Genomic DNA, 16,460 nt, shown 5'->3' on the forward strand with positions numbered 1-16,460 from the left:
GTTCCAGATCTATAGAAAACCCCCTTACAACACATCTCTCACATCCACAAAGAAACCTGCATAGAAAGACTGTGCCAGATGTTCAGTGCTGTAATTGTAAATCAGGAGGTCCTGATGCTGCTCTGGCAGGTCAGGGGGAGGAAACTCAAAGAATGCATCAAATCCACAGAGGTTGGAGAACATTACACCTTCAGGCTCTGAAATCATGTTCCAAAAATATTTAGACACCACAAAGCGTTAAACAACTTGCAGCCACCCACTGTATGCTGGCACTGTTGTTGCAAACACCAACTTGTTTCTTCTGGAGGGTCGTGATTGGTAATGGTTTAGAGCCACTGAAATAGATCACCTAAAAATATCTGAGAAACTCCAAGTATCTCAAACCTGTAGTCATTTTTACTCATCCAGCAGTTAGAGAACAACATCATTCATTTGGATTTGTAAGACTGTCCACCTTACATATGAAAGTCTAATATTCTCCCTCTTTTTTGGTCTTACTGATACTGGTTTTGGCGTCTGGTATGAGAAGACTGACTGTGAATCCAAAGAGCAGCTGAGGTGAAACTTGCTGTAACTGTCTAAGAGACAGTTTTATCCTAAATTCATGATCATTTTAAAATAATTAAAATGCAATAAATAAGCTGTTAAAACAGGAATATTGATAAAAGATTTTTCCAAAATATACCAGTATAAAATAATGTTTGGTTGAAACATGAACTGCCCTTTATGTAAGTCTTTGTTTTAATTTGAGAGTAACGAGTCACATGACTTGAGTTTAGTTTAGGGTGTGACTGTGGTATTGTGGGTCAGAATCAGCATAGACGCAGAGGAATGATATACATGCCCATGGGTCAAGAGGCGCACACAGTCATTGTCTTTGATTTGTTTGTATTTTTGCAGATAATTGTTAATGTTCCTTATTATGGACAATGTGATACGTTCTCAGTCTGCTTATTTCATTTGATCACATTTCTGTTGTGCTAACGTGGTTGGGCCTGATTTCTAATGGACACTAGCTTAACATGTTTGAGCTGCTTATCAATGGACACTTGAGCTACCTGCTATAAAGCTCTCTAATGAACACGCTCTAGGTTCATCACTACACTAGGTTAATCACTACAAATGACTTTTATTACATTGGCATATTGCTTTCACATTGTCATTTGATTGCATTGTTAATTGTAATGTTACTATTAAACCTTGACGGTGTCAACATGCAAAAGGTCAACAGGAGTCCCTCATGAATTAACCTTACCCTTTCACCAGTTCTACAGCGATGAAATCATTGCCATCTCCAGAGTTGAAGAGTATGAAGCCATCTGGGGAGGTGGTCTTGAACTGGAAGAAGAGGTGCATGGATGTGTAGGCCTGCAGGGTGGCAAGGCTCAGGTAGCTGCTCTTGGATTTGAAGGTGACAGGGTCAGCAATAATGGAACGAATCCCAAAGCGAGCATTAAGCTCGCAGTAATCGATGTCACCGTTCTTGCACAGGTCGATGTAGAGCATGCCGTTAAATCTGAGAAACCAAAAGGAACACACACTGTAAATAACTTGTTTGTTATATTATTATAACAAATATTATATACAGTCACGGATAATTGAAAGTAAAGAAATGTTTGGATAAGCTAGACCCTTAGCTAAATAAATCTCCAGTCAATGCTTTGTGTATTGAAATAAGTGATTTTTTTTTTTTAGCCATATAGGGGCTGAGGAAATCCACAACTCCACAACAGACTGTCAAACACACTTTCTCATGCATTGTTTATCTTACAAATTTATAAGACACATTTAAACATTTGAACTCATGTATTCTGGAGACACAATTAGCCATATTAACAAGTCCAGTATTAACTTTACACTCTGGGTTTCCTGACAAAAAAAAAAACTGTCTCTTTAGCTGTTTTGAGGTTCTTCAACATCTCCTCCCTCATCTTCTGTACACAGAGAGAACATTTACAATTATTTGTTAAACTCTATATAAATTTAAAAAGTAAATTAGAAGTACGTTTTCTGAGTACCTCAGGCTTTGCAAATGACCAATGAAGCTGGACGGGATGCTGGAAACAAATCGGCGCTCTGTCATGATGCCTGTTTCAATGTTGTGGAACTCCAGACGAGTGTGGTCACCCACCATTTGGCCTGAAGACGGGGAGGGTGGAGGGGATGGGTTGAAAAGAAAGACAAAAAACGAAAAGAAAAGAGAACACTGTCTGACACTAACACAAGAGGGCTGATTTAAGGAGAAAATCCATCAATAGCAACCGTTACAAATGGTTTTTTTGTAACACAGCTACAAACTGATCAGTTTCTATGGCAACACACCACAGTATTTTGTAATATCACCGACAAGGAAACATTTTCAAAACATATCTGCATGAACTGAGTTGATGTTGATAAGTACCTTCTGCTACATCATCGTCAACCGTTAGCTTGTAGGTTTTGCCACGACGCACCACACGCACTGTATGCCATTCATTATCATTGAGCTTTTGCCCGGCATACAGGGTCTCCGGTCCCTTGCCTGAGAAGAATGGTCAATCACAAAGTTAAAGACATCCCTATTCTAAAACCAAACCTTTGTTTTCCCGCCAGTCAGCCTGGAATCATCGGCAAATATTCTACATGCAGCTTAGTAGCTTTTCAGATAAGTTTTCAAACTAGTTCTTACCCCTTCGGGAAACAAAGGTTTGGTTTACTCAGTGAAATTTACAAAATACTTGACATCTGTGACATATGTAATTAGAATACACCTGACCACCATACTGCAGAACTGAGTCATGGCTCTTAAATAGTTAGAAAATAAAAGGGGCAATTACAGTTGGAAAAATTGCTTTTACTCATATTAGGCTTTTCAGAAATCTTGTGCTTTACTTCCTTTACTTCCTAACCCAAGTTTTTCCCTTTTCATGAGTTTCTCTGACCATGAAAAATAAACTGAAAACATCACCAGTAAGTGAAGCCACATCTGCCTAGTTTTAAATGTCATTAACCTTTTTGAAACCAGTTTGAAATCTTTTTGATCTGTGACCTGTTGAAACACAACATCTATATTTTCTCAATAATTGAAGTAATTGAATAATTGTTGAATATGTGTGGTGCCCCCTTGTGGCCAATTGGAGCCACAGTTTTTAGAATGCTTCAAATCAATATGTGGAACTACAGGAGTAAGTTTTGTCTTAATAGGATTGATAGTTCCCAAGAAAGGTCACAATTCCTGTTTTGACTGCTAGCTACAGGAAGTTTTTCCTTTTTAACTTGCTTAATTTTTAGACAATCTAAAATCACTTTTGATCAAGATTCTTCATGTAACATTTTGGGCAGATTGGACTCAAAGCCTCGGAGGAGATTGAAAACGGGGTTTTCAGACATTTTGCCATTTTGCGAAAACAATGATAGCCAGACATAGGTGTGGCCTATATCATGAGATTCAGCTACATTCAGGGAACACGGATATATAAGGGTTTTTAAAGTGTTATTTAAAATGTGGGAGTTTATCCAGACATGTCATTTTTGGTGTCTGACATGTGTGCACCACCCTAAAAATTTCACCTAAATGGCTGTTACACTTTATGCTGGAGTACAACTTTAAAGGCTGCAGGCAGGTATGAATGGGGTCCAAGCCCCCAAGCCATTCGCACCAAAAGAACAAGTCGGACCTGCAGGTCCACTGGTGCTAGGCAAGTAGGACACATTCCACCAAAGTTGGAAGGTTTTTGCTGGGTCAAATTCTGTCAAAAAAGGCCACCTAGTGTCCAATATCCACCAAATAAGTCCACTTCGAATTTAACTTCCATAACTTTTCAGATATGTGCTGATATGCCCTTCTTACCACTCGAAAAATTAAAATAAATAAATGAATGAATGAATAAATACAGATGGCATGAAACTTAACTTTACAAAAATTTAGCTGTTGGTGATAAAAATTTTGAAAAATACTCACAAACTGTTTTGCTCAAGTGTATTGTGAAATATTTTGGTGAAATTTGCTTGAAATTTAGATGAAATAGGAAACGTTGTGCATACAGTAAGAATGACAGCAAGATGATGAATATCACTGCAGACTCACCGTTTACCCAACACAAAAAATGTTTGAAAACACTTAATATCTACTATCTAGAGAATGTGTTTATCAGTTTTGGTAGCATTTCAATGAAGACTTATGGAGATCTAAATGTTAATTAATTTTGCATATTTCGAAAAATATAGTCATGAACTTCTGAATCAACCATAGGTTACAGTGAAGCAAACTTTCATCATCATTCAATGGCTGTGCTGAAAAAAATCTCAGCTCTGTGGGATATACAGGTGATTTATTAAGATTTTTTTGGCGTTTGGAAGGTGGAATGTGTAGAAATTCAGATTGTTTGTAACAAGTCACGCCCACTTTAATCAATCATTACCTAAATTTATGCATGCACAGAATGATGACCGTAGATCTTGCAAACTGAAATTTATATAGATCAATGCAGCCATTTATAGGATATGACCTTTTCGCATTTGGATATTACAAGAACCCTAACCCTAACCCTAACCATAGTGTCTGAAAGCATACACCAAATTTGATTACAATAGCTTTAGCCAATTTTGATTTATGAGCATTTATGATCATAATGACAAAGGTTTAAAATTTGTTTTATTTGAAAACAGATTGTCATATCCACATTGTTTTGGTAATGTTCTGTCTATGGATGATGTAGATGAAATTTCATTAGAATTGGATGATGGCCTTGCACTACCTAGTTTTGGGATAAGGTAAAAAAAATTTGAAAATAGCTGGAAAATTAGGAATTTTTAGAGCACAAAACTAATTACAATGAGGGAACTGTCATGTGCTAAGAATTTGAATATTGGAGATTTGACCTTGAAGAGTCTGAGACTTTGTTTTGGAAATAGAGCAGAATTCAGACTATCATGTTCGATGTTGATGAGGTTTCATAGATTTGAGCTGCTGTCATGAAATAAGAAAAAGAGAAATTTAAAACTTCCAGTTGAAAGATGAAGACCACATGCTTGATAGCACAAGTGGGGGTTAAATCCTCATGCTTGAGATTGAGGGACTAAAAGTCAAAACACACCACTGCCGAACACTGTGTGTAAAAGCACCCATCCCTATTATTTTCTTATGTTCAACTCCCACACAGGAGACAGCTAGCCATGTGCTGGCACACACCCACGCACCGGTACGCAACACTTAAACACCACTGTTCTACTTGGCTTCTGTACTAGCTCTACTTTCTTCTCCGCACCTCTTGCTGGCTCTGTCGCTGTATCTCATGAGTGTACAAAGGATGAGGAGAGACTACTTGTTGAGGTCGAGAAAGATGAAGAGCTGTACAACCCACAATCATGTTATCACAAAGACAAATGCAAGAAAGATGTTGCCTGGTGAGGCACAGCTCTGGAGCAGTGCACATGCGCTGTGTGAGGTCCTGGTGCTGTTGCACGCTGCAGCTAAATGCTTTCTATTGGTGCTAGGGGTGGAACTGGATATGTGTTGAATCATGCGCTGTGATGCTGTGGCGGTGCTGAGCTTTCAGCTAACTGAAATTACTAGGAGAAAAAAACCTAGAAAATTGTTGATACAAAGGATTAATTATGGGATGAATTGGCATTGCCAGTTTTGTCATTTTTATGTGTGTTGTTTGTAAAGTGTGATCCATATTGATAACCAAATATCAGACATTTGGACCTGGAGGTTGGGGGTTTGGGAACAGGCCATGGTTGAAAATGGATGGTAAATACAATCTGCTGATACCTTGTTAACACTGGGTTTTACACGGAGCCAACAGAGGTCATTAGCATGTTAGGGTTTGAACCATAGACTGTATATAAAAATGGACGTTGACTCCGGGTCTGGAAAATGAAGCAAATGTGGAAATGCCTTAAACTTGCATTTTATTGAATGACCATCAGGGGGCCACTCCACTAGTTGCAAAAAGAAGTTTGATTGTATTGAAGTCGATGGGAAAATGACCCTACCTCTCACTTGATTTATTATGTCAGTAAACACTTTTCTAGTGTGTTTATAGTCTAGTTTGAAGTCTTCTTCAATACAACATGATGTTCATTTTTTGTGGAGAAGGGAGACTGCATGGACATCCTTAACTCTCAAATGGGCTGTGATGATGATGCTAGAAAACCTCTCCCAGTCCAGCTTCCTCTGATGAAATGACAGATTAACTGTTTATAAGTTTGTTTATTATTCTCTGTCTTCAGTATTCACAGGTTCAGTTTCTTACCTGCAACTTCATTTCTGCTGTTGTTGACAGGGGATGGTAGCAATACTTTTAAGAAAAGAATTTATAAATATTAAACTGTGATTAAGTGATGGATTCATCTTGAGCACTGTCACCACCTCCACAAATGACAGTATGATTTTTGATCCTTCATTGTCAGTGCTGTCAGACAGCAACATTTACACATTTATAGTATTTATGTTATTGATTAAAGCTAACACAGAAATAGCCACACAATGCTGTGCAGTGCTGTGTTACCATTGTGAAAATTCATACCAGATGTGTTCTATAAAAACCATCAACAAAGTTAAAGCAAGAGCTTCATAAATAACTTTATTGCACATTAAAAACTACATACATTTTAAGAATTTACAACACTGGAACCATGCATAAAAGAATGTAATAAATGGATTAATGAAATATTGCAGATTTAAACTATTTAACTATTCAACTATTTAAAATTAAAAAAAAAAATAAAAATAAAAAATATATATATATATATATATATAGTTGTGGATGCAGTTAAAGCTTAATTGTCATATGTTAAGTTTGCTGATGTTGGGCTTTAATGGACTCAGTTCAGAACAGTTTAGAATATAATTTCCCCTGGTCGTGACTTGAACTACATCATGCAAAAATAGCACGAGTGTCAAACCTTATGTGATGTGATGTACAAAGCTGCCACCTAAATAATGAACATATGAGGCCATAACACTGTCCACAGACCTACTAGCCCTGTCATCCTTCCGCAGTTTGGCACCTGCATCCACCTGCATCTCTAGGTGATGCCAGAGAAGATCTTCATGTGTGGACACTGCAGGTTGAGGTGGTCCAGGTTCTCCTTCATTGCTGCCAGAGACACCCTCTGTCCTCAAAGATCCAGGCCCTGGCTGGATGGAAGAAACATTGTAATAGTGAGAAATGTGTCATATTGTAGACTACAGAGAAAAGAAACAGCACTCTGATTAGATATCTGAAAATACATTATTCCCTCGGCTTAGTTGTAATAAACAGTCTGCTGAACCGTTTTACATTAAATAACAATAGAATAGAAACTAATACTCAGTTTGGTGTCATTGTGCAGGTGCATGTGTCATGATGGTTCTCAGCTCTCAGTGATGTTCTTTATTCTGACCGAGACAGAATCATTCCAACAGCTGTTTTTACTCCTGTCATCAATAATGAAATGAACTAGAGCTGAAAACTATCCGACTAACACTGAAACATACTTAAAATGAACAAACACGACACACACGTGCACTGCTCTGCTCTTTAACAGCACGTCCAGACACGACAGTTCACTGTAATAATGTTGTTGTTTAGTGACCGTGACTTACTGACATTGACAACCCGCTGTCACTATTAACAATAAGTTCAGTAACATCACCTTAGCTTTGCAGAACTAATTTTAAAAACACGTTATAACATGTTTTCCCTTGGTCTATGGTTTTAATACAAGTGGTTACACCACACAGTTAGCTTACACACAGTAACTTCAGCTACATTAACATTACAAGGTTTCTCCTCATATATGTGATATTTACCAAATGTGGACATGTATGCAATTAGCTACTAAGATTATTTTAAAAATAAGATAGAAAGTTTACCTCGATTTATGAATGCTAACTGTGTTAGCATCGACTTTGTACCGCGTATCCAGAAGCCTGTTACGGTCAGGTAGCCGGTGTAAGTGGGCGTGCAGTGTCCTCAGTTCTCATGGGTCAGATCCACCCTTTCAACCACATATTGGTTTCTTCTGGTTTCAAAAAACCAAGATGGTGATGGCAAAAGGCAATCTCCTCCTGGCTTAAAAAACGCTTGCTCACAAACCAACGGATGACATCCCAGTGGGTTGCCACTCGGGTTGAACTTCGCACCTTCAGGGTTGTGATGGTGTTTATTAAGCATTATAGCAAGTGTGAGAATTCTTCCATAAAAAGACATGAAATGCCAGTAGAGGGACTCAAAGGCCACAGCACGTGGTTATTACTCTTTACACAAATGCACCAAGGGCATTCCATGACATATCACTGTTTTACTTAAATGTAAATGTAATATCTGTGAACTCTAATGTTTTGACGAATTGATACACAATTACATAACAAGCCTGCAAAAAAAACCAAAAACACATATGACTACTACTATTCTTATGAGCACTGATATCCATGATGAAAATCGTTACGTTTAGAAAGATGTACTAATGCTTGTTGAAAAATGAAATCCATCTTTAGAAAACTGAATATTGGAGAACTGGGTCTTTGGATTTTGAAACTGGTGAAAATAAATGTTGAATATCTGAATTCAATCTGCTGATTACTTTATTGGGATTTACACGGAGGCAACAGAGGTTGCGGGCATTTCTGATGACACTTGGAAAACAATTCATACTCTGGACAGTAATACATTGAGTTGAACGTGGGGTACAAACTCAGCACCTCCAGGTTTGTGACAGGGTTGTTAACCATTGATGTTAACCACTACTCGATGGAGGATGCTGTAGCAGGTATGCTACAGACTGATGCTGCAGCTGAGTCGTGGAAGCTGCTGGTCAGACTAATACCTAATTGCTCATTCGTTAATTCCATTCCATTATTTCAGTGAAGGCAAGTCAATAGTCAGCAACAACAAGAGTGGATGAAAGACAAGGAGAGGAAGACAATACACAGACAGAATCATAAAATCAAGGTCACAAGCACAAAAGCATCAGGAGAGAAAGATGATAGAGAGAGAACGGACATGGAGGTAGAAGACAATAGAGAGAGAGGTGAGCAGTTCACACACTACACTGCATCAACTACATCTTAAGATTTGAATATCTTTAAGATTTGTTTAGGGTACATGCTATAATTATGTGTTCATTTGGTGAGAGAGTGAGAGAGAGATGTAAAGTCACTAACAGAGCCAAACCACAGAGGGAGAGAGAGAGAGAGAGAGAGAGCAGAGGTAACAGCAAAAGAAGAGAGACCACAAACAAGAGCAGAGGGAAATGTTCTAGAGAGGTGAGCAGTGAAGGTCCGTCCACTGAATCATCTTAATAACTATCTATTCTTTTTTTGTGAACAATGAAAGAAAGGTTTTGACTTGAAATTGAACTGTGTGTGTGGGTGAAAGAAAGAGAGAGAGAGAGAGAGAGAGAGAGAGAGAGAGAGAGAGAGAGAGAGAGAGAGAGAGAGAGAGAGAGAGAGAGAGAGAGAGAGAAAGAAATATAGATGTAATAATGCTGAAGTTCTCTCAAGGACCTATTGTGGTCCCCAGACCCTACTTTGAGAACTTAGGCTCTCAGAATTCATCTCAAATTGTTGAAAGTCAAACCAAGGCGAGGATTCCCCCGGACCGCCCTACAGAGGTCTGGGCTATGCCCCCATTGTCTTGAAATCCTAGCAGCCCCCCCTGGCTCGAGCTCTGTTTGACGCATGACACAAACCAGCAGATGCTCCTCCACCAGGCCCTCCGGTTACAGGTCAACCTACCTGCTTTGTCTCCCAGAACTGCCAGAAAATGTCCACAGATGTGGAAAGAATTGTTGCAGCTAACATCATAACTCCATGCTGCAGCACAGGGAAGCATATATTTTGCAAGAGGGGGGTCCTGCACTTTGCCAGACACATCTGGAATGACATCTGTGCAGTGGCTGATGTCACTCAAACTAGTGCAGCAGAGTTTTTATCCCTAATTGCTGTCTCTGGTACCCAGATCCACACAGACAGGATCAAGGTTTCATCCCTTGTGGAGAGTAAACTCTCTTAATAACTCAAGTATATTGTTTTCCTTTTTGCCAGGAGGATGTAGCAATACCAAGTATTTTCTTTCTTTTTTATACATTATTTGTGAATATTTTAACTTGTATTTTATTTATCATTTATTTTGCATTTTTATTTATGTACATGATCTGTTCTGACTCTGTGTTTGAATAAAAACTTTCATAAAATCAATTGCTACATGCTACAATTAAGTTCTTACATTTATTATCTCTTTATATGCTACACAAATAATAACAAACAAATATGCTATGGAATTTGTTTATTGTAATTTCATGTAATTAATATTACTGAATTACTATGAACAATATAATATATGTATACAATATATCATTGTCATACACAATATATTTACAGATATATACACCATATACAGTATATTTAATGCTGATTATAAGCAGATGTGAGTGTTGGCTGACAGGTCAATGTCATAGTCTACACTTTGGACTTCTTCAGGATTTTGCACACAAGTATGTCACCAAACTCACCCTCTGCTGACTCAGCTCCTCGGTGGATGGGGCAGCATCACCTGACAGACGGCCATGTCGATGGGGCTCATCTGGCCTCATGGTTCTGGTCTGTTCATCTGCTCTTCTAGAAACCAACCTTGACTGTGTACAAGCTCCACTTCCTGGACTTGTTGTTGTCATAGTGCCAGATCAGCCTTGACTCAGCACCTACAAGTTGACTGCCTAAAATGTATAGGAATAGTTATAACAAAACGTGCTGAATTGAGCTGTCATCTCTTCTCTTGGCTGGTCTGTTGATGTGGTGATTGTAGTCCAGGCCTTCCAGCATGGTTACAGCTGTGTGTACTGGAAGTGAGGAGCTGAAGAGCTTGTTCACATACATAAGCACATGATTGTGAGAGGACTTGAGTTCTGCAGTAGACCTGGAAACAATATACAGATATTTATCTTGTGGGAATCAGTACGTTGAACGTAGACCGTAGCTGATGAACACAGATACTTGGATGTTTTAGCAGTGTATACCGAGAACAATCCACATGTCCTGAGCAAAAGCATTTACAATTGTATTGTGTATTGAGCAATGTACTGGCCAGCAAGACACCAAACCCAGTTCATACATGGTAACCAGTGAGAAACACTGAAGATATGTTCTAATACTTACAAAGAACTCATCATAGTATCAGCAGATGTCTTTGTTCCACATCTGTAATATTGAGCCGAACTTTTTGTCCTGTCTGGAAAATGAACAAAATACATTGATGGGATTTCAACTAAGGTTTATGATACAGTTTTTATCTACAGATCAATCAATAATCCAGAGATCATGAACTTACTGCATGAATGTTTGTGCTCAAGCTTCTGGACCCTGCCAGATGTCCAGAGTGGTGGATGCTCTGTCCTTGTATGTCCCTCTGTCTGGAGGACAAAAACAAGTCACAGAACACATATATAATAACCCAGAATAATGTCCATTCATGATACTGGAAGTTAAGAATGTGGATTGGGAATGAACAGAGCTGATATTTGGATATGTGCAACTGTACAAATATCTAAGAAGAGAGGAATGAACCATGTCATATAGAATGCTGTTATTGCTGTTATTCTATTTGAAATAAAACAAAATGCCAGTGAAATATATAATGAAATAAATAAATACCATAATGAATGTATAAATTAGTTAATACCTGTGTTTTGAAGCAATCGGCTAGCTTTCAGTCAAAACAAATGACCCTAGATCATATTCACATAGAGGCTATGGTCAAAAGTCATAGATCTACTTTTACTGAGGCAAGGTTTGCTGCCATTTAAAATGGATATGTAAGTTTCATTAGTATATACAGACTACTGGCAATAAAATGTTCCTGAATACTGGGCTTTGAAAACAATTGATAACTGATAAATATTTTATTGAATTGATGTAAGCTGATCCCAGGGACTGGGACACCTTTATTTATTCATTTAATAACTTACTTCATAACCATATTTATTTAACTGGCTGGTAGATTTATTCATATTAATCTGACTGATTGATTGTTTTTAAGAATATAGGGAACTCCAGTTGTTTGAACATCAGCACACAAACTGCATCACATGACCTGGCCTCCACAGTCACCTGAGCTAAACCCATGGTGAGTTGGAAGCAGAGTGAAAGAAAAGCAGCCTACAGGTGCTCAACATCCAGTATATGAACTCCTGTAAGACTGTTGGAAACCATTCCAGGTGTTGACTTCATGAAGCTGGTGCGAGAATGAAGTGTGAGCACAGCCGTCATCAGAGCTAAAAGTGGTCAAAAATCTAAAATCAACAATATATTGCTTTTTTTGTTTACTGCATAATTACATGTGTTGTTAAAAATAAAGGCAAACATTGAATGTTACATCCCACTCAAAACTATTACAAACTAACATTAAATAACTACCATTGAATCACATTTGCTGACAACTACAGTGCCAAACACATAGGCTGCACAGATTACATATAAGGCAACGTTATGTGTAAACAAAAGTTAGCTTCACTGTCTAGTAGCATAGCTGATGTTGCTTACACCCACAGTGCTATCTAATGTTAGCTTTGGCTAATACATAAAACAAACAATGGTCTTTGTTGAAAAAGACGAAAAACAGCAGCTATCTACATTAGTATAAACACACACACACACACACACACACACACACACACACACACACACACACAGCCCTTCCCAAAAGAAAACAAAGAAGATAATTACCTGTCTAGCAGAAATCGGTCAGCATCCCATCGCTTTTTAGCTCTTCTGTTCCCTCAGTTGTCTACATCTTTGAAAAGCAACCTCAATTATGTCTCTTGTTTGGCCTCTTGCCTCTTGTCTTTTTCTTTTTGTTGCAGCTTTTTGTGCTCCCATTTTCCTTCTATGAGTGAAGCTGCTGCTGAATTGAAAGCCTCAGGTGGAACTGGTTGTACTTTCTCGGCAATTCCTGTGCGTGTACTTCCTCTTCTTTACCTGCAACTGCTGCTTGTTTGATCCCAAAATACTTTGGCCATGCACAACAATGAGCTTGAGTGCATGGCCAGAGTATGTGCAGGCAAGCTGTTGGTAGGTTGACAGAGAGGAAGGCTATCCAATCATTGTAATCAGGCAGACTGAAATGATTGGAAGGAGCTTATACAGGCTGTCACAGAGGACAGATTTTTTCTCTGTTTATTTTTAGAGCCTTTAATTTAGTCACTGTCGGGGTGTTAAGAGAATTTAAAGAAATGTAACAAAAAATTTTCTGGATTGATTGATGAGTGATTTTAAATCCAAGACTGAGAAAAAAAAAGTATTGTGCATACTGTACAAATTACAGCAAGATTATGAATATCACAGCAGACTGTCACTGTTTACCCAATCCACACACTTGATATCTAAAATTTAGTGAATGTGTAAATTTTGGTAGCAGTTGAATTTTGCATATTTTGAAAAATATAGTAACAGACTTCTGAATTGACCATAGGTTAAGTGAAGCAAACTTTCGTCACCATTCAGTGGATGTGCTGAAAAAAAATCTAATTTCTGTGGGATATAAAGGTGATTTATTGTGACTTTTTGTAGTTTGGTAGATGGAATGATTAGAAATTAATTTTTTTGTATTAAGTAATGCCCACTTTAATCAATCACATTTTGTGGATGGACTGAGTAATGACCCTAGATTGTGTGAACCGAATTTTGTACAAATCCATGCAGCAGATTAGTAGCTGCCTCAAAAGGCAGAATATCCCTAGACTGTGTAGCATAGCTTGAAGCCACGGTCTTCAGGAAGGCACTGAGTTTGGTTATAATAGCATTTAGCATGTATGTAAAATTGACCTTAACAACACAGGTTTAAAATTTTATACTTTCAAAACAAATTGTCATATTAGAATTCTTCTGATACATTCTTGTCACCATTGTCAGTAGATGACGTTGACCAAATTTCATGAGAATTGGATGAACGGTCTCAGGCTTATTTAGTTTTAGTTTTTTTAGTTTTAGTTTTGGTTATGTTTGATTTTTTGAAAAGGACTGGAACGTATCAATTTTTTGAGCTAATGCAAAGGAAGTGAGAAATTAAAATGGTGGAAGTATTTTGACTCTAGCCCAATCTGTTCTCAAAGAAATCTTGAAAATATAGACTGGATTATATAGTGCTACCACAATTAGTGTCATTTTTTGTGCATAGATAGTGGGTGCAATTTACAAACCTCCCTCTCCATTTTGGTGAATTTTGCTGAACACTTTTAGCTAAGAAAAATAAAAGGAGGCAGGTATCAACAGTGTACAAGCCCCCAAACCATTCGCACTCAGCTGCAAATCAAGGTGATGCAAGTTAGACTTGGAGGTCCACTGGTGCTATGCAAGTCTCAGACTGAGAGCAGCACAGAAAGTAGAAAACTAGTGGCCAATATACAACTCCACTTTGAATTTAACTTCCATAACTTTTATGGTGTGTGCTGATATGCCCCTTTTGCCAATGGAAAAATAATAAATAAATACATGAATAAATATGGATAGCACTAAACTTATAAAAGAAAGATGTCAAATATTAAAACCGATTTTTTTGGGCAATTAAAATTCTTCTGATAACTGTGGGTCAGGACATTTGGCAGACTCTATATATGAACTGCATAAACAGTTGCATAAACAAAATCATAACCAGACATGGCCGTTGCTTCTATCAGGAGATTCAACTACATTCAAACAACATTTAAATGTGAGATGTGCAGTATGAGATAGAGGCCAAAATGGTTTTTCCTTGATTATAGCGCCACCTGCATGAGGATGTGTCTTTTTTTTTGTTTTTTTTGTCCCAAAATTGCAATTACAAAAGGATTCCCAGCACCAGGCCCCCGCCCCTTCAGACTTGGACCCCTTACAAGCAACTTGTGAGCATTTGGATGCCCTATGCATAAATTGCTACTAGCTGTCTAAGGGGGACGTTGTTTGTCTGGGGTTTTGAACTCTTGACATTTGTATCCCCAGAGAAGATGATTTACTGATTGGATCACTGGGGAATCATGTGCAACACATGCCTTCGCATAAGATGAGACAATGACATCATGTGCAAAACTCTAGTATCTTTGTCTGTTTAACCTTAAAACACTTCAAACAGTCAAAATATTCAAAATCACACCTCCTTCTGCTGGTTTCAGGAGTATCATCAAATATTTTGGTGACGTTGAATCTATAGGTCACAATTCTGTGAATGTGCTGAAAAAACTTCAGCTCTGTAGGATGTACAGGTGACTTAGTTAGAATTTTTGAAGTTTGGAAGGTGAAATGTGTACAAATTAAATTTCTTTTGTAAGAAGCCACACCCACTTTAATCGATCATTACTTCATTTTATGTATGAACTGAGTAATGAGCTTGGATCATGCAAAACAAAATTTGTATGATTCCATGCAGCCAAGAATGAGATATTAACTTTTCATATTTGTAGTGGACACTAGTGGCCAATTGGCACAGTATTTTGTACAGAGCCTCAGAGTCATGTGAGGAACTACTAGCCTAAGTTCCGTGTTACTAGGACTGACTGTTGCTAAGGTATGCAACACTTCCTGTTTGGACTACTACCTACAGGAAGTTGTTCTTTTGTAACTGGCACATTATTTGGATAACCACAATTCTTTTAATAAATTTGAACATGAGTGTGCCTTGATTATACATGCAAAATGTTGTGCAGATTGGACTCAAAGCTGAGGGCTAGTTCAACAAAGTAGGTTTTGAATATTTCACAATTTTGCAAAAAACAAAAAAACAAAACCATTATTGGTGTAAATGGGAGTGGCCTATACCACCAGATCCATCTAATTTAACGGAACACGTCAAGGTGAGTTTTTTGAATGTGTGACGTACAATGTGGGAGTTATAGGTCAAAACGATCTTAGATTATAGTGCCACCTTAAAGTAGATGTCATTTTGTATAACATCCCTGATCATTTCACTTACATACCTTTTACAGTGTGTGCTGCAGCACCACTTTGACCAAAAAAAGGTCTTGGACCCCTGATAAACCTGAGCAAGAAAAAGGTTGTCATCTCTGTGTATGAGAACTCCTAATATAAACTGAACTGTCCAGCAATCACTTGACCTCTTCCACTCCAAATCCATGAGGCTGCATCAACTTGCAGGTATATTTTTAGTGGTAAAAGACACTAATCACTCTTCTGTACTGAGGAGTCAGCCTCAAATTTGATGTATTATTATCATTACTATTTACTATAATTTCTATTACATTTTTATTTCTACTTTAGAATAGCAGATGTAAAGGCAAAGATCTCCATGGCCCCATTATGAGTAAAAGCAATCCATAGTGATTTGTGAGAGCCTGACAAGCCAGAGACTCTAGTAGTTCCAGCAGAGCTCACTGAATCATCATCCTAAACTTAATGTGTAGATTGTAATGTGACATGAAATCTCCTAACAATACTTAACAATCCTGCATATTCTGTGTATTTATGTCCAGTTTTGATACTTAGTCTCCTATGATGATAAGTCTGA

General features: G+C 37.9%; 1 protein-coding gene and 1 long non-coding RNA gene across 16 annotated transcripts in view; both read right to left on the minus strand.

The window, feature by feature from the left end:
* The window catches only part of nrxn3a (neurexin 3a), a 239,751-nt gene that overhangs the window by 59,907 nt on the left and 163,384 nt on the right, over window positions 1-16,460 (minus strand). For all 15 annotated transcript variants that reach the window (XR_008829349.1, XM_056393155.1, XM_056393150.1 and 12 more), the window contains 3 exons: window positions 2,402-2,521; window positions 2,019-2,139; window positions 1,256-1,516 (listed from right to left, as the gene is read on the minus strand). Coding sequence is in view for 14 of the 15 variants with exons in the window: in XM_056393155.1 (XP_056249130.1) it covers window positions 1,256-1,516; window positions 2,019-2,139; window positions 2,402-2,521 (502 nt within the window). In the remaining variant the exon portion in view is untranslated. The remainder of the gene's footprint in view (window positions 1-1,255; window positions 1,517-2,018; window positions 2,140-2,401; window positions 2,522-16,460) is intronic.
* On the minus strand, window positions 10,438-12,512 carry LOC130179947 (uncharacterized). The gene is made up of 3 exons (XR_008829350.1): window positions 11,298-12,512; window positions 11,126-11,198; window positions 10,438-10,886 (listed from the first exon to the last, which is right to left on the minus strand). It is a non-coding gene; the product is annotated as an uncharacterized LOC130179947 (long non-coding RNA).

This window comes from Seriola aureovittata, chromosome 13 (assembly GCF_021018895.1).
Source record: "Seriola aureovittata isolate HTS-2021-v1 ecotype China chromosome 13, ASM2101889v1, whole genome shotgun sequence".
NCBI lineage: Eukaryota > Metazoa > Chordata > Actinopteri > Carangiformes > Carangidae > Seriola > Seriola aureovittata.